Source organism: Mytilus californianus, unplaced genomic scaffold (assembly GCF_021869535.1).
Source record: "Mytilus californianus isolate M0D057914Y unplaced genomic scaffold, xbMytCali1.0.p SCAF_12, whole genome shotgun sequence".
In the NCBI taxonomy this organism is placed as follows: domain Eukaryota; kingdom Metazoa; phylum Mollusca; class Bivalvia; order Mytilida; family Mytilidae; genus Mytilus; species Mytilus californianus.
Window position 1 is genome coordinate 61,181,057 of NW_026262604.1, and position 19,538 is coordinate 61,200,594.

General features: G+C 31.9%; 1 protein-coding gene across 11 annotated transcripts in view; it reads right to left on the reverse strand.

The window, feature by feature from the left end:
* LOC127722146 (intermembrane lipid transfer protein VPS13A-like) overlaps positions 1–19,538 on the reverse strand; it is a 174,748-nt gene that overhangs the window by 129,774 nt on the left and 25,436 nt on the right. For all 11 annotated transcript variants that reach the window (XM_052228992.1, XM_052228991.1, XM_052228998.1 and 8 more), the window contains exons 6-18: positions 14,364–14,533; positions 12,530–12,589; positions 11,744–11,879; positions 10,868–11,105; positions 9,647–9,818; positions 9,093–9,261; positions 7,673–7,773; positions 5,550–5,617; positions 4,754–4,831; positions 4,266–4,467; positions 3,948–4,006; positions 2,962–3,114; positions 705–789 (exon numbers count right to left, since the gene is read on the reverse strand). In XM_052228992.1, coding sequence (XP_052084952.1) covers positions 705–789; positions 2,962–3,114; positions 3,948–4,006; positions 4,266–4,467; positions 4,754–4,831; positions 5,550–5,617; positions 7,673–7,773; positions 9,093–9,261; positions 9,647–9,818; positions 10,868–11,105; positions 11,744–11,879; positions 12,530–12,589; positions 14,364–14,533 — 1,691 coding nt within the window. The remainder of the gene's footprint in view (positions 1–704; positions 790–2,961; positions 3,115–3,947; positions 4,007–4,265; positions 4,468–4,753; positions 4,832–5,549; positions 5,618–7,672; positions 7,774–9,092; positions 9,262–9,646; positions 9,819–10,867; positions 11,106–11,743; positions 11,880–12,529; positions 12,590–14,363; positions 14,534–19,538) is intronic.

Consider the following 19,538-nt stretch of genomic DNA (forward strand, 5'->3'; position numbering starts at 1 on the left):
GGACGGCAGTCTAAATCATCTCATGTAGGTCAGTCTTGAAACATTCAAGACTACCTCCACTATTTACTGTATGTAAATTTGAAATAGCATTCCAACACAGATAAGGCAAATTATATCAACTTGATAATATATAATGCAAGTTACACAATAGCATGGCAATGCCAATGAACTAAATCAGAAAGGTTTTGCATTACGGGAATGTCACTGATTTGGTTGTTTTGATTGGTTGAAACAACATTTTCTAGGTTAATTTGGATATTTTGATTGGTCAAATGCCATTTCCTAGGAGATTGAGACTGCCCAACGTAATTTGAGAAGATACAAGTTGAATTTATGAATTGACCCATTGCTTTATTATAATTAATGATAGGGAGTACAATCAACCAAGAAAAAAATAAATAATAGGGGGGGGATTCATACCAAGAGCAGCACAGATAAAAAAGGTTTACAACAATAAGCATCTCCAAGTTATAAAACATTTAAGCATAATCTAAGACATTAAACTAATTTTTAAACAGAATTTAAGATATAAAATTTTAAGCACCAATTAAGACATAAACTTCTAAGCACAAATGAAGACATAATTTTAAAGCACAATCTCAAGACATAAAATGTTAGCACAATGAAGGATACAGGAGTGATAACTAAATAAATTTTCTATGTTGGACTGCAGTACATGTGATACAAAAATAAAGCCTGTATACCTGTTGTCCTTTTGTATACTTGGACTTGCTCTTCTCAGTACCAACCTTCAAGTTACCAAGGTCAAGGATAAGTGCTCTACCATCTCTACAAATATATCACACATTTCATCAAATATAAATGAAATAAAACAACTTTCAGTCATTATGTCTGCATTTTAAAAGAATATTAATCATACTGTTAAAACTTCAAATATTTAATCAAATTCTGTGTACTTTATATTTTTTAATGATCTAATCTGACCTCATTTCAAAATCACTTGAGGTGACTTTAGGTATTTTGTAAGTGTAAATGGTTTATACAGATCTAAATGTGATCATACATCCGTGTTACAATGTTCTGAGAAAAAAGCTTGTATTAAGAATAATATCATTTAGGACATCCTTTGCTACTTTTCAGAATCTGAATAAATATATAATATTATTACACAAGCTTTGATTTTTCTTGGGTTTACTTTGTCGTATTACTTTGTGTTAAGTATTGTTCTACTTGGGGATTTGAAATGTGTGTGATGCATAAATGACTTATAACAGAGTTATTGTCCTCAAATACAAGTTTGATATAATTTTTTAGATAATAAAAATATGTTTATAGACAAGTTTGAGCTACAATGATTTCATCAAAAACCATACAAATTTCCTCCCAATATTAAATTCTATTAAACTTTATAAAGAAAAAGTATAAAATGATAAGTATATGAATAAAATCATTCAGGTGGAACTCACTTAAATCTAAGGTAAAGTCATTGTTCGGTGACTTATTACTATGTATACCCATGTCATTTGACTTCTGGAGGATAGCTATCTCATTGGCAATCATGCCACATCACCTTATTTTTTTAGATAAATCTTAGTTTTATTTGAGCAGTATTTATTCAATACCTGAATTGTTTTTTTTTCTGAATAGCTCAAGACTAAAATTTGAATTGAACAGCTGCAGGGAAAATGATAAACAAAAATAATGTTTATGCTTTAACTAACTATGTTAATTGATTGATTCCTGGCTATTTGATGACAGCCAGTTTATAGTTTATATTGGTGGAGGAAACCAGAGTACCCGGGGAAAATCACTTCACATGTAGGAAAACTGGAAATTCTAGTCTATTACGACAGAAGGTGAACGCACCTTGCCAAAAAGTGGGTTCAAACTGACATTCTGAGTGTTGATTGATTGATTGTTGGTGTTTACATCACTTTCATCACTGTTGGCTACATCCTAGCACTCAGTTTGTATTGGTGGAGGAAGCTGGATTGTCCAGAGAGAATACAGATGAACTACATAGACCACACTGCCACCGAGGCCTTTTCCTCAGTGTAGAGGGCTTGTGATACAGAAGATGAACTACATAGACCACACTGCCACCAAGGCCTTTTCCTCAGTGTAGAGGGCTTGTGATACAGAAGATGAACTACATAGACCACACTGCCACCGAGGCCTTTTCCTCAGTGTTGACACTTACTTTGTATAGTATCCTTTGTCTGGTATGATAACATAAGAAGGTTGTAGATCTACAGATATTTCAGTGTATTTCCTCTGTTCTATGGCATGTTGTAACTTACTTTGTATAGTAACCTTTATCTGGTATGATAACATAAGAAGGCTGTAGATCTACAGATATTTCAGTGTATTTCCTCTGTTCTATGGCGTGTTGTAACTTACTTTGTATAGTAACCTTTGTCTGGTATGATAACATACGAAGGTTGTAGATCTACAGATATTTCAGTGTATTTCCTCTGTTCTATGGCGTGTTGTAACTTACTTTGTATAGTAACCTTTGTCTGGTATGATAACATAAGAAGGTTGTAGATCTACAGATATTTCAGTGTATTTCCTCTGTTCTATGGCGTGTTGTAACTTACTTTGTATAGTAACCTTTATCTGGTATGATAACATAAGAAGGTTGTAGATCTACAGATATTTCAGTGTATTTCATCTGTTCTATGGCATGTTGTAACTTACTTTGTATAGTAACCTTTATCTGGTATGATAACATAAGAAGGCTGTAGATCTACAGATATTTCAGTGTATTTCCTCTGTTCTATGGCGTGTTGTAACTTACTTTGTATAGTAACCTTTGTCTGGTATGATAACATACGAAGGTTGTAGATCTACAGATATTTCAGTGTATTTCCTCTGTTCCATGGCGTGTTGTAACTTACTTTGTATAGTAACCTTTGTCTGGTATGATAACATAAGAAGGTTGTAGATCTACAGATATTTCAGTGTATTTCCTCTGTTCTATGGCGTGTTGTAACTTACTTTGTATAGTAACCTTTGTCTGGTATGATAACATAAGAAGGCTGCAGATCTACAGATATTTCAGTGTATTTCCTCTGTTCAATGGCGTGTTGTAATCCTGTTGCTGACTGTTCCTTGATCTGTTCAAACTTAGCAACTGCTGCTTGGGATAGTCTGGAAAAGATAAAAATACTATTACACAAATCAAGTTCAAAGCCACTGCTATTTGGGATAGTCCAGAAAAGATAAAAATACTATTGCATAAATAAAATTGTTGATAAAGAAACAGGGGTTTTATTATCTTCCATGTGGAGTTTAACTTTTCCTATTTGTAGATGATACTTTTCAGTACATTCTTTGAATTCCTCAATTCAGGCAGTACTAATCAGTAGTGAAGAAGGGTAAAAAACCAGAAACTGCCCTTCAAAGAAGATATGAAAGTATTATCACCAAAATAAGATCAAATGACCACTGCTTTTGTTGTTCTGTCAGTTTAATAATCAGTAAGTCAATTCCAATACCATTTACCGTAATCAGCCTTGTATAGTTCGCACTGGTACATTGTCTGCATCCCCCTTCTCGCAATGAGAATTCAGGAAAAAAAACTTTTTGTAACTGGTAGAAAACGTCTAGTGAAACTCCAGTTATTTCAAATAGAGTCTGATCGTTTGCGGTATTTTCATGGAAAGACCCGTTTTCCATCAAATAGAAGTTGAAAATGCTTGTAAATAATTTTAGAACACTTCACGAGTTTTAAACAAGTCAAAATCAGAAACATAAAAAAAAGACAATTTTTTTTCAGATTAGTCCTTCAGCTTAACTGTCCAAAAGTAGGAACTTTTCTGTAATGTTTCTATGATTTTGTATTTAATTTTTTCCCACTGCTTTGTTCATTCAATAACATAAATGAAATCTACATACAATGTAAATGATTTGATAATTACTATATCATGTGATATCTGTATATTTTTTAACAAATAATATATAATAAGATATATGTTACTTACTGTTGTAGATAAACATCCTCTGGTGGCTTGAAGAACTTGACCAGATTGTTTATTGTCACCTAAAAATATTAAACAGATGTCAAGCCAAGATATATTTAAAAATAATAAACATATATCATGGCAAAATTGTCTCGCCTGCTACTGCTACTGCTGCTGCTGCTGTCAGTGTAAAAGTGTAGTGTTGACTGCCAAAAACTAGGTCCATTTGTCAGTAAAATATAGAAACAATATAAAAAATTTGAACTTATACATCATTCAATGAATTCTCTTTTTTTAACTATTAATAAGGATTCATTCAGAAATGTTCATACTACATACAGCATCATATATAATCTGTAAGGGTCTGCTGTTAAGTCTCACTCTGGTGTCACAAGTGGCATCTAGTGGATTGGTTTCAAACCAGGCATTTAGCAGAGAGTAGACCTGGTCAGCCTCTTTAGTCTGTGACAAAGCCATGTATGGAGACTGTCCATTTTGTGGTGTACCCTGCACTGTAAATTTGTCCATCTTGGCTTCAACTCTGCAATAAATACAACGTGTCATACATTTGTCATGACAAAGGAATGTTTTCCACAGAATGTATTTCAACTAAAAAAAGTTCTCAGCTTTAATCATCTTCAAAAGATGTCGCAAGTACTGTAAAATAGGAAATAATTATTATGTGGGAAAAGAAAATACATGAAAATAATTCTTACAGGAAAGTAAAGTTCCATAAAGGGGAGCCCGGGCAAACTGAAAAATCTGCCAATTTGAACAGCATTACACTAAAAACAACCACATAAATTCAACTTTAAAAAACTACATACTGTATAGCGTTAGCAGCAGGCCTCTGTCCAACAGAACTGAACACATCTTTGAGCTGTAACCTTATGACGTGAGAATCTCTGCAAAAAACAATAATACATGTAATAACAAACAAATTCCAGAAAGTGTTCCATTATGGGAAAGTCACTGTTTTTGGATGCTTTGAACTCTCATTCATCATAAAATTAAATAATATCACAAACACAGGAATTTACATATGTACTGGACTAAAAAAGGATGCATTCAATAACCATATTATTTTCTGACTTTAAATGTTAGAACTTTCAATAGAAAGTCTCCCAAAATGTCAAAGTGGTACCAACTTTTCTTTTTTGAAAAGAGTAGGATTTTAATTTATACTGTTAACCAAATAGTTTCTGTGGTTATTTACATGACTTTTGCAAGTAGAAAAATAAAATGAATAAAAATTGTTATGAAAATGTCAAACTTCGATCTTGTCTTACATATATCAATGTATATACATTAATAAAGTTAGAAAACTGCTTAAATAAATTGTAACAAAGTTGGTGAGAAAGAGCAATAAGTGAAAAAAAAGATACACAACAATAAGTTGGTTAACAGTACTGTGGAATCAGAATTATTCCTGGAATACCAACTTTCGTTGATACCGGTGAACAACAAATTCAAATGTTCAACAGAGCTCAAATTTTTTTTTAGGTTTGTATGCAGACTAATGTAATACTGCTAAATCAACATCCATGTTAATTCCAATTTTGCCTTCATCAATGAAAATAGGTCCCTATAAATAAAGGAATCCAGAGTATTAGCTAAGCTTACTTTGAAGAATCATCTCTCAATGTAATGGACATCTTGGTTAATTTTGTCACCAATCTTAAAGCAATAAACTGAAAAATAATAACATAAATAATAATTATACACTTTGAACAAGCTACAGAAAAATTTTAATTTTAATACATCATTTATAGTATCTAAAATATAGTCTTTCCTTTTCGAATTATGACTTTACTAAATAAATGTTTTTGAATTTATAAATAATTCCATATTTGATGAGCAGCATTATATATTAAGTAACATTCTTATGACAGAAAAAGTCATGTCATTCATTTCAAACTTATATCTCTAAAATCTTAACATGGTGAATATGTTTAAATAAATTTGTATTAAATGGATATCTGCCTAAATAAAACCCTGTATAAATGAGATACCCATCTAAACATGTCACGAAATAGAAGTTCCTTCATAATAAAAGTTCCAAATGGAATAAATATTCTGGAATATTATTTCCACAGGAATAAATATTACAGTGTATGTTCCTAACGGAATAAATGGTATAGAATATTTGTTCCAACAGGAACAGGTATTATGACATTGTTTATAACAAAGTTTCCAGTGGAACTTCTGTTAAGTGGAACAAATATACGTTGACAAACAGAACACTGTATCAACTGGATACCCGTCTACCTAGAACCCTGAATAATCTGGATACGTTTAAACAGAACCCTGTATAAAATGGAAAAACCTGTTTTACAGAACCCTGTATAAACTGAATACATGCACCTGTCATAACAAATCCAAATATAAACTGGATACATGTCTTAACAAAACTCTGTATAAACTAGTTACATCTCTAAACTGGATACCTATCTAAACAAAACTCTGTATAAACTAGTTACATCTCTAAACTGGATACCTATCTAAACAAAACTCTGTATAAACTAGTTACATCTCTAAACTGGATACCTATCTAAACAAAACTCTGTATAAACTAGTTACATCTCTAAACTGAATACCTGTCTAAACAAAACTCTGTATAAACTAGTTACATCTCTAAACTGGATACCTATCTAAACAAAACTCTGTATAAACTAGTTACATCTCTAAACTGAATACCTGTCTAAACAAAACTCTGTATAAACTAGTTACATCTCTAAACTGAATACCTGTCTAAACAAAACTCTGTATAAACTAGTTACATCTCTAAACTGAATACCTGTCTAAACAAAACTCTGTATAAACTAGTTACATCTCTAAACTGAATACCTGTCTAAACAAAACTCTGTATAAACTAGTTACATCTCTAAACTGGATACCTGTCTAAACAAAACTCTGTATAAACTAGTTACATCTCTAAACTGAATACCTGTCTAAACAAAACTCTGTATAAACTAGTTACATCTCTAAACTGGATACCTGTCTAAACAAAACTCTGTATAAACTGAAAACATGTCTCAAACTGTTTGACATCTTTCCACTAAATTCATTGGGTGGTACTGATTGATATTTGAGTCTGGGAGAGCATGATTTATTTACAAGTTGTATTTGGCTTGGAACTGGTTTTAGTAACTGTGAGTTCTCCTAGATGGGTACCTGTCTCCTATATCTTTTTTAAAGTTTGTTCTTATGTTGTGCTTCAACACCACTGTCGCAAGTTAGCGGAGGGTTGAGAGCTCACAAACATGTTTAACCCTGCCACATTCTATTTGTGCTTGTCCAAAGTCATAAGCATGTTATTCATTGGTTGGCATTGGTTGCAGTTTGCCATATTTGTTTTTCGTTTTTTGTTTTTAGCATAAATCAGGCCTTTGGTTTTCTCTCTTGAATTGTTTAGCCTTTATAGCTTACTATATGGTATAGGTTTTGCCCATTGTTGAAGGCTGAGAGTGCTGATGTTTATATCCTTGTCCTTTGGCAATCATACCACATCTCTTGATTATTATATTATGCAAATGTTAGAATAATTAAAGGGCTGTTCCAGAAATAAATGTATGGGGGGATGTGAGGCATTTTAATATTTTACCCCATCTTGCATAACATTTTAATTGATTATTTTCTATAATTCTTCAGGTTATCTTTACGAAATAACAGCCGCCATAAAATTTAAAAAGAAGTGACTCCCATCCCCCATTATACATTTATTTCTGGACCTAACTGAATCTTACTTCTTTAGGAAGTGTGGGATCTGCTTCATTTTCCTCATATCCAATAGCATCATACAACTTAGATTTCTCATCGGATGTAAATTGCTCTTGGAATTTGTCCTCTGTAAATATAGAGTATCATATATCATCAGAATTAAACAAAGAATAACATAAAGATACCAGTGCATATGAAAATATAAAATGCTGCAAGACAAATTTTTACACAAATTTTTAGCTGATGAATTCTGTGTTTTCTTCCACAAGTCAATTTTGCCATGCCCTTCTAAACCATTATTGTTTTATGTCTAAAGATTATTAATACAAATACAATTCTTAAAATAACTTAAAAATTATGCAAGCTTTGATTTTTTTATTAAATCAAATCTGCATCAAATACCACAAATTGTAATATTATTGTATTCTGGTGAAAACTTTTCCATACTTTAATGATGCAGTGCTTAAATTATGAAAGTATGAATTTTTTCATGAAAGAAAAGAAACATGCACACTTGAAAAGTACTTTAAAAATTACAAAATTTCAAAGTCCAAGTGCTTTACAAAATACTCAGTGCAAGCTGAAAATGGCACTGAAGTTGTTCGCTCAATTGTGTCTGCTCATAAGCATTTAGTTCAATCTTGTCCTTGATTTGTAATTACTTAATTTAACTTTCAAAACAAAATAATTAACAAACTTCAATACCTAATCTCATTAATGTTTCCTATTTTTTATCCATATGACGAAAAATTAAAAATACAAAGCAGACAACAAAATATCAGTGATTTTTAAATACTTGATACATGTGCATAAAAAATTCAAATTTGTTTCTTTCACAAAACATCAAGTCAGATGAAAAATAAACCATTACACACAAATACATAAAACTTTCAAGTCATCCATCTTACCAGGGTCATCACCAACTGTAAGTAATCAATTCAGATAATGGATTTAAAAATTGTTCTACGAATCTCATAAGTAACTGTATGTTCAATTCACAAGAAATGAATTCCACAATGTAAATCACATTGTAAAATATGAGATTTATTTATACAAGCTTCAAAAAAAGTTTGTTAAAATATAATATAACAAGCTTACAAGACAAGTCTTGGGATACTGGGAATAAATAAAATGAGTCAAGTGAATATCTTGTGGCAATGCCTTTATCAATATTTCACAGTATCTCATATTATGATCAACCTATTTATATCAATTTTTCACAGTGTCTTATATTATGATCAACCTACTTTAATATATCAATATTTCAAAATATTTATACTCAATCCACCTACTTATATAAATATTTCACAGTTTCTATACTATGATCGACCTACATGTAATTATATCAATATTTCACAGTATCAATATATATTATGACTGACCTACTTAAATCAATATTGTACTAATATCAATATTTCGCAATATCTTATATTATGATCAACGTACTTATATCTTCTTCCTTCTTTTCGCCTGATTTTTTCTTGCCACCCAACCAGCCACCAAACCATCCACTTCCTTTCTCCTGAGCTTTCTTAGCACCAAGTTTAGCTGCCTCTACTTCAGCTTGTTGTCGCATTAAGGTTACACTAAACACATTTAACACTTTCTCACAGTCCTGAAAAAAAAAATAACAAGTCAAAAACTTGGACATTAGTGGACACTAACAGATTTTTTTCATTTCCTACATTTACATTTTAGTTAACATTTCAGAATATATTGAGGTGGGAAAATAATCTACTTCTAACTTTATTTGTCCTAGAAACAAACATATACAGTGTATCAAGTTATTTGAGTGTCAGGTTTTGTTTGCGATTTGGCCTTAGAAGGGAAAGTAAATTCTTCATCAGTTTTATTGTTTGAGTTTCAAAACCTTGTACCATAAATTTAAGCAGACAGTGAAACGTTTAATAAGGGTGCTAAAATGCCTAGAGTGAACATTGCACCAAATTATACACATTAAAATTACCTGATAGAAGGGAAACACATTATAGTACACTTACATCTAGAGTTTTCTGCAGTTCTTTGGAAACCTTTTTCCCATCCAGTTTTTTAACATAAGCCTCTCTGTACTGTTTCATGGTTCTCCTATGTTGATTTATATAAGACCATGACCACATTTTTCGTCTGTTTCGAATATCCTCTTCAAGTACACTGTTCATTGCATAGTGCCACCTTCAACAAATAGAATTGTGTGTAAATGCTAGTCACTTCCATTTGCAAGCATGTCATAATTATTATTTTGTGTAGCAAGATTTTGGATTACTACAAGGTCACACATAGCAACATATTTATTGGATAGCTCAGGATATGATATAAGTATGATAAATGTCAATTAATTTTAGACAATAAAACACTCATCCTGAGGAAACAACTTGCCAAAAGTATATTGAAATTTATTGTTTGTTAGTTGGTGTGAAATGCCACTTTAACATGTTTAAGGTACCTAACCAAATGTGGAGCAGGATATGCTTACACTTCAGGATCACCTGTTATCACCCGTAGTAATTAGATTTCTATGTTGTATTTTGCTTACTGTTGTTTGTCTTTTTGTGATTTTTTCGTTTTTTGCCATTGTGTTGTCTGTTTGTCATTGATTTATGAGTTAGAATATCCCTTTGATATCTTCCTTCTCTTTTTTGGCTGTATCTTGGCAGCCACTTTTTACTCCTGGAGGGTGGCAGAGAACCATCAACTTTCAGCAGGAAAACAGCCAATCCTTGTCAATTAATATTTGAGTGGCACAGAAATTGTTTGTGAACTTTAAATTTGATGGTGACTTTTGATGGTATATTTATACTGTTTGTAACAGACAACTACATACCATTGTTTTGTATGGTATATTTATACTGTTTGTAACAGACAACTACATACCATTGTTTTTGTATGGTATATTTATACTGTTTGTAACAGACAACTACATACCATTGTTTTTGATGGTATATTTATACTGTTTGTACCAGACAGCTACATACCATTGTTTTTGATGGTATATTTATACTATTTGTACCAGACAACTACATACCATTGCTTTTGATGGTATATTTATACTGTTTGTACCAGACAACTACATATCATTGTTTTTATGGTATATTTATACTGTTTGTACCAGACAACTATGTACCATTGTTTTTGATGGTATATTTATACTGTTTGTACCAGACAACTATGTACCATTGTTTTTGATGGTATATTTATACTGTTTGTACCAGACAACTACATACCATTGTTTTGCATGGTTTTTGTGGGGAACATCTGGTCGGTATTTTCTGTATTTATTCAGTAGGTTCATTCTCTCTAAAGATTCTAACATTTCTAAAACATCGTCAAACTGCAGTTTTGAAAGTCCTACACTAATGTCATCAAAAACTATTGTCATGAATATTTTAGGAATGGTATATTTGTTCAGCTCTGGTTTTGTATTTAGTCTAAGGTGGGCTACCGATGAGATAGGTTTTATCACTGAAAAACATTAACATACATGTGAGAAAGTAATATTTTTATCTTCAATATCCATTTTAAGTAAAACTTTTCATTTAGAAATATACTGTCTACTGTAAATTCAGAAATTATTGCAAGGTTTTTATTAATGCGAATAATGCGACTGGTTGAGTAACGCAATAATAAGAACTGGCATTCCGAAATCTTATACACATATCTTTATGCAGATGATTCTGAATTCGCAATAATTAATCTCGCATTTTTGTCTCTTCCTCTGAAATCGCAATAATAAATGCACGCAATAATTTCTGAATTTACAGTATCTAATGATGATAATAAAGCTTTGTACATTTTATAGCCTGTTTAACAAATAAGCACTTTGACCTTGACATTTGATACACTGACCAAGACGACAAGATTCATATTATATGCTGAGTTCAAATACATTGCAAGTCAGCTAACAATTATTTTCACACTGTCTATTTGAAATTTTGTAAATAACTTTGCATTTGCTCTGTTTAAAATTTACATACATGTAAATTTCCTCTTAAAATATTAAAGAAATAAAATATGTGTGATATGTTTTTCTCAGAATAATCAGAATAGCAAAAATTGAACTGTCATACAAATTTACATGTATTCAGTAACAGTCAACATACAGTATTGGAAGCCAGGATCTTTCTCACTATCAGCCACACCACTGGTTAATTTAGACAGAACTGTTGCTTTATCCTTGCCATCAAATTGTTCTGAGTTAGGGTTCCAGTATACAGCTAAAGAATCCAGTTTGATGAGCTATAACAGAAAAATACAAATACAACTTCAAATATATTAATTAACACAAATCAAAAGGTGATGCCCTTCTCAAAAGATTATTTAACTTTGCAAAATATAAAAATTCATGTTATTTTAACCAGAATAATTCAGTCGTTATATTCCAATACTCTACAATGACTACAATAATGCCTGAAGGCATGGTCAATGAAAATTCTAATGCAATTGTTTTGTATCAATGGTTCTGATTGGATGACAGTTAGCGTAAAATTCTCTATCTGCTTTTCTGTAACTAAGGAAGCAGACGTTTTGAATTCAGGAATGTATTGACATGTAATTTCTCCAATAATAAGCTACGCGTCGCCAGGTAAACTCAATTTGCGACAGTAAAACTACCGATGGACGTCCGCAAAGCTTCAAATACAATACAGTTATCTCTTAAATCATCAATCAATCAGTTGGAATTAGCTCTGGATTTACTTAACTCAATAACATTAAACTACCAGCTGCTGTTTCTCTCATCCAGAGTTTGCATCATGTCAAAATTCATGGTTTGTATCGCGTTTTTTAATGTATAAAGAGTTAAGGCCCTTGCAATTAGAAGAGTCAATCCCGGGATGGGACTGAATTAATCTGGTTAATTTTATTTGTTGGTAATAACCATACTGTACCTTGAAAATCTGTGTCACTGCTTCTTTTATAACACATGGTTTCCAGTTTTCATCTGTTGTCTGAAACATAAACAGGTATATCATTTCTATTTTTTTCAGGGGCCTCGGGGGCTAAGCAGTTCAACTACTGTATAATAAGCCTGTCAACACTGAGGTTGTGAGTTCAAGTTCGCAAGCGGCAGGTGCGTCTGACTCCTAATCTTAATTGACTAGAACTGTCAGTTTTTCTACCGAAGGTCATGCTTCTCTGCGGCTTCCTCTACCAATAAAAACTGGCCGCCAAAATACCCAACAGTGCTGATAAAGGCATTAAACACCAATCAATCAATCGATCAATCTATTTTTTCCTTTATTTATACCTGTAATTAAAATGTTCTTTTTTCAATCAGACCTCCTTCCAATATACTTTAGTTTTCCAGTGGTGGTTCTCCATCCTTTTCAGGCCAATTAATGTTTTAAATCCTGAGAACTGCTAAATTGTTAAGTTTTTCATAATACGTATGAAATATTTACCACTGAATGTTAACAATTAACAATCAATTCAATTGCATGCAAATTTGATAATTATGTGAAATAAATGTATACATATACATTACAGATATTTATTTGACTTTTGTTAAGGGCTGTTCCATTAAAACATACATGGTAACCAGGGAAGGTACTTTAAAAATGGGGTAACCACCTAAAGAGGCAAATTAAAATTTCACTTACATTTTCACTATGCAAAAACATAGATGACACCCACCCATAGTTAAGATTTGAAAGTGCCTTCCCTGAGTCCTATGTATGTTTTTATGGAGCAGCCCTAACCATGTATGTTTTTATAGAGCAGCCCTAACCATGTATGTTTTTATGGAGCAGCCCTAACCATGTATGTTTTTATAGAGCAGCCCTAACCATGCATAGGTATGAAAAAAGGATATATCAAAATCATAAAAAAAAATTAAAATTTGTTGTTCAGCTTGTTTGTAAGATATTGTGGATACCAATTTTCGTGACCTGTGGAGAAATTGTATTTTTCGTGGATATCATGGTTTTGACAATCCAGCATACATTGTACAAGCCAATGGCAATAGTTACATTGTTGAACATTTAATCCATTGTTCACTTTTACCCACAAAATCCACAAAAATTGGTATCCCATGAATAAAAATAATTTAATTTTGGATGTAACACGTCTTCTGATTGGCTAAAAGTGTTTTGTCTATCAGCTCATAGACATCATTTTGTCATGTGACCGTGAAGTCATCAACATTTTACTCCTTAAAAATTGAATTTCGAATTAAATTAAAAGGAATGACTGTAATATTTTTTTAGTCTATTAGAAATAACCTAAAAAATGTGGTGCACACTTTTAAATAACACGCTACGCTGGTTATTCAGTGTGCACCACATTTTTGATGTTATTTCGAATAGACAGAAAAAATATTACAGTCATTCCTTAAATGAATCAACAGTAGTCATTCCATAAGAAAGAACTTATGGTAGAGAAAAAATAAGTCTCTGGATTTTCCAAATGAATATCAAACTTTATGGTCTCCTGTTATTTAGAATTTCCTTCAGTTGAAACAATCACATAATGACATCTTGTCTACAACAACTGCTTTCAATACATATATAAAAGTCTTCAAATTTGCGCAACAATACTTATATAAGATAGCAATATACAAAGAGGATGTTATAAAATCATTCTGAAAAATATTTGGGCTGAAAAAATAGCCCTCGTCAGAGTCAATATTTTTTTTTATCAAAAAATATATATACATATTCACTACATGAAAAACAATTCTACATTTCAAATGGTTATCAAATAATTCTCGTTTTAAAATCTTACCTGGAAGAGTAGCTCCTTCAGTGAGACACCAATGGAGAAAGGACGTTTAGGATTGGAGTATTTATCTTCATATCTAACATGAACATTCATCACTTGAACTTGTAGATTCTTAATGATCTGTGCTGCCATTTTTTCTGCAAATGAGTCCTTCTTTACCTCTTTTGGCTTGTCTGAAATACACATCAAATAACATATTTAATGTAAAACAAACTGATTTTTTAACTGAAGATCAAACATCAGACTTTGAAACGTTTATGATATACAAACACAAGACAAAAATAACAAATCATTCACTGAAAATGCAACTGGAACCATAAAACTGAATCTCTGTCTTTCAAAGAAGATGATAGAATAATATATCAATGGGACCCTTTCTAAATGAAGGTTAACATGTATAAAATTTTACTTTTATTTTTAATATATACATTAAAGTTGTTAGGTAAATTTTTTCACAGCCTTTTTTTTGTCTTTTTCTCTGGTTGCATAAATATGAAAATGACAATTTTACATGAAAACCATTTTGATTTTTTTTTTAATTCTTTTCTTTGATGCATCAGTTCGAATTTCAAAAAATAGTCTTGTTTCAGTTTTTGTCATACTTATTACTAAGCGTATAATCTGATAACTCTTCTTCTCATGAGTCTTTTTAAAAATGTTTCTGATCATTGTTTCCTGAGCTTTCATAAATCAGCTATTTTCAAACAAGAGTGCACCCCTGAAAGTATCGCCTTCTTTACTAACCATTGATATTATGCTGATAGTCCTAAATGAAAGCTTTACTACAACTATTACATAAACTTAACATGAGGTCAAAGTCAGATGACACCTGCCAGTTGGACATGTACACCTTACAAGCATTCCATACATCAAATATAGTAGACCTATTGCATAAAGTATAAGAAAAACGGACCAAAACACATAAACTTAACTATAACCACTGACAGTGATTTTGCTAGCGCTCGTCAATTTCGTCATTTACGAAACTGTTTTCAAAATGACGAAAGTATTTCAAATCAGTTTCGTCACTTGAATTTGGAAAGTGTAAAAATATTTCACATGGAAAAACAATTCTACCTGTCTTCATGTTTCTGACAAGTTTATGACCCTCAGCTAATTAACATTTACAACAGGTGTTATAAAGTTGTGATTACAGTCAATCAGGCTTAAATTAAAATATTGTTTGTTTGCAGTTTACCGACCGACCCTCGAAAATCCGCCCGACTGTGAAAATTTTATTGCTTTTAATTTGAAGAAATTATTTTTATTTTTCTATTGACGCAATCCGGAACTTCTGGTCGTTTCCGGAATTGATTTAAAGTCTGGGTCGATTACACGTTTCAAGGTCGGTTTTTCTTACCTTCTTGTCAAGCGTACATGAGACCGTTTAATAAGATATCATTGACGATTTGAGAACGCATGATGCAGCGGATATTCATAAAACCGACACGATAACCGTTTCCATCTCAAACAGATCAGGTACAGAATCTCTTGAGCCTGACTTTATGGAACCAATATCAGTGGTTAAACAATTTGACAGCAGCCTGAAGTATGCCATAGTATCTATAAAACATTGTGAAGACAACAAGGATGAAACCACTTCTCCATGACTTCATGGATACCTGTTAACACGCCAGGAAGGGCACATTTGAAATTTATAATCGATAGACAATGCCAAATCTATAAGAAGCCACAGAAACTACACAAAGATGTAAAGAAAATGAATGGTTGGCTTGTAGAAAAAAATATATTTTCTCTATGTTAAATCTATCTTCTATTGCAATGAGTATGCTCCTTTAGGATAAGGGGAGCTACCCCACTCATTGCAATTCTTCTCCCTCTTACAATATTAAATATACCCAAACAGTGTGGCTTGTGTGAATTGAATTAAAACATGTCCTTAGGAGCTATGCTGCCAATTTTTTATGCAGTCAAAACATTTCAGTACAGACCATTTACTTTTAAAGGGGTGCTATTGATTTCACCCTGAAGTCTAAGATTTTTATGCCCCCTCCGTAGCGGTGGGGGCATTAAGTTTTACCCTTGTCCGTCTGTACGTACGTACGTACGTCCCAAAATTGGTTTCCGTTCTCTAACTTGAGTTTGCCTCAACCAAATGTTATGAAACTTATACACAATGCTTATTACCACAAAACACAGATCAATTTTGAATTTTGGTGGGGTCACTTTAACCCTTCTAGAGTTATGCCCCTTTATAAATGGAAAAATTGCAAATTTTTTAGTTTCTGTTCTCTAACTTAAGTTTGCCTCAACCAAATGCTATGAAACTTATACACAATGCTTATTACCACAAAACACAGATCAAGTTTGAATTTTGGTGGCATCACTTTAACCGTTCTAGAGTTATGCCCCTTTATAAATGGAAAAATTGCATAATTTTTAGTTTCCGTTCTCTAACTTAATTTTTGGTTTTAATTAAAGCCTGATCACATCAACATATCTTTCAAAATATAACCTTATTACATATAATTAAATATTGTTAGATTTATGAAAACAGTCAGATGTCAAATTTATTTTTTCAAGTTTCCTTTTTTTTAATTGAGAAAGATTCAATGGTTATTTTTTTTTTATTGATAACACTCTTACATTGTCTTATGAATCTTTGATATCTACATTTTCCTAATGAAAATACTCTACTCATGACCTCTTGTACACGTTTGTGTCTGAGGAAATAAAATATTTTGTCTTTGTCTTGAAAACTCTCTAGTAAAGAAGCATATGTCAGTGAACAATTTCTTTAAAACAATTCTAGTCATTCCTTGTTTATAAGATCTTATAAGTGTTCCAGTACTAGTATTTAATAATGTCATAAATTGGATAATCACACCATGTTATAGTTTCAATTTTGGTTGAAAAGTTTTTATCTGAAAATGCCTGTTCATTTCATGTTGGTTTTCAGTGTTTGTTGTTTTAAAAAAATTTCTTTACAAGAAACTTGGTTTGTGTAACTGCTTGTTTAAACTTTATTTTGGCTGAAGGTACAGTCGGAAAACTGCAAACAAACATATTTTTAAGGTTGGCCTCAGCTTATCGCCATCGGATGGGTCACTAATCTGTTAATTATTACCAAACTTCATAATTGACCATCATGATTATTCTCCCCAGTTAAATCAGTCAGTCAGTATTTAAATTTCAATATTTCTCAAGGCCTTCGACCACAATTTGCAGTTCGTTTGTCGTGGTTTTGTCATTTGAACAAAATATTGTTTTCCCCCGGACAGTTCGCTTTTTAATTTCAATGTTTCTAAAATGATCACAATTTGCAGTTCGTTTGTCGTTGTTTCGTCAAATGATCCTATTTTCGTCATCTTTGATATAAAACTTTCAATTTCGATTAAAAAGATAGAACTTTATTCAAAACGTTCAGAAATGTTTTCACGAGTCAAACAGGTGCTTCCTTTACGATATACTGCACATGCGTGAAAGTATTCCTACAAATTTATAGACACTAAAACGTAAAATACGAAATAAATTTAGTATCAAAATAAATGAGAGAGACAAATATAGCTCTTACTAAGCAGTTAAAATTAAAAAATGATAATTTCCTGCCTTTTTTATACACGAACCAATCCGTAGATGAATCCGGATTCATTCCGAATTTATAATCTACTTGTCACTTCCCGTTTACATTTCATTTGAAAATCGAAAGTAAACGTGATCAATTCTCGATGAATTTACAATTTACAGTTATTAGAATCGTTCCAATAAGGATTTGTACAAATCCTTTGTTCCAACTGACAAATTGAAGCCATCTTTTGTTGAGCACCTGAAACTTATTGAAGTGAAAGTTAGTCCGAGATTCAGACAAGCTGGGGCTGTAGTGAAAGTTTGAACTAGATTTCCAGATTTTATATGGTAATCTTCATTTTTGAAGTGCCACATCAGTCAAACCATTGCAGTTACTGCCTAGTAAATTTAGGCCTTAGTACTTCAAAGTCTGATGTATAGCTAGTTATATACACACATCCTTGGTCCCTTTGCTGTTACCCAAAAAAAGTTGATTTTCATCTCGCGCAAAAGTGACTAAAGCCCTCAAAATCCTAGCTTAAACCCTGCCAATGAACAATGAAAATGAGGTCAAGGTCAGATGACATCTGCCAGTTGGACATGTACACCTTACAATCCTTCCATACACCAAATATACTAGACCTATTGCTTACAGTATCTGAGATATGGAATTGACCACCAAAACTTAACCTTGTTCACTGATCTATGAAATGAGGTCGAGGTCAAGTGAAAACTGTCTGACGGGCATGAGGACCTTGGTACACACATACCAAATATAGTTATCCTATTACTCATAATAAGAGAGAAATTAACATTACAAATCACAACTTTTTTTTCAAGTAGTCACTGAACCATGAAAATGAGGTCAGGGACAATGGACATGTGACAGATGGACACTTTGTAACATAAGGCATCTATATACAAAGTATGAAGCATCCAGGTCTTCCACCTTCTAAAATATAAAGCTTTTAAGAAGTTAGCTAACGCCGCAGTAGCCGCCGCTGCAGGATCACTATCCCTATCCCTATGTCCAGCTTTCTGACAGAAGTCGCAGGCTCAAGCAATAAAAAGTAGCTTTTTATCAATTTCTAATCAACTTTTCTCTTCTTTATACATGTAAAATAAAATTGCAATCAAAATCAGAGCCCTAATTTTCCAAATACAGTCATTTTGTATTTGCATTTAATAGATTTGATAGAAACAACTTCACTTAATTCATCAAAATCAATATCACCGCTATATCATGTATATACAATGAAAATATCATCCAACATTCATATCACTTTTATCTAAATTTCTATCAATTTTTTCTCCATACACGTAATGGTTAATAATCATCAATTTTCTCTGATTGTCATCTCTGACTATAAAGGGATCTCTGTTATGGCTGACGTACAATATGAACATGTTTAATTAACCATATCTAGTGTATTGATTATAGACTATTGTAACTATTATCATGTAATCATATTTATACAGCTAAGTTTTCTAATATTCTTGTTTTCTTATATACTTATCAATGTAGCACAATTATACAGTCAAGTTTTAAAGGTTATTTTCTGAATAGATTTGAAATAACTTCACTAGAAACATTACTTTTGCAAAAGAATTATATTCCAGTGGACTCAAAATGAATTGAAATATAAAATA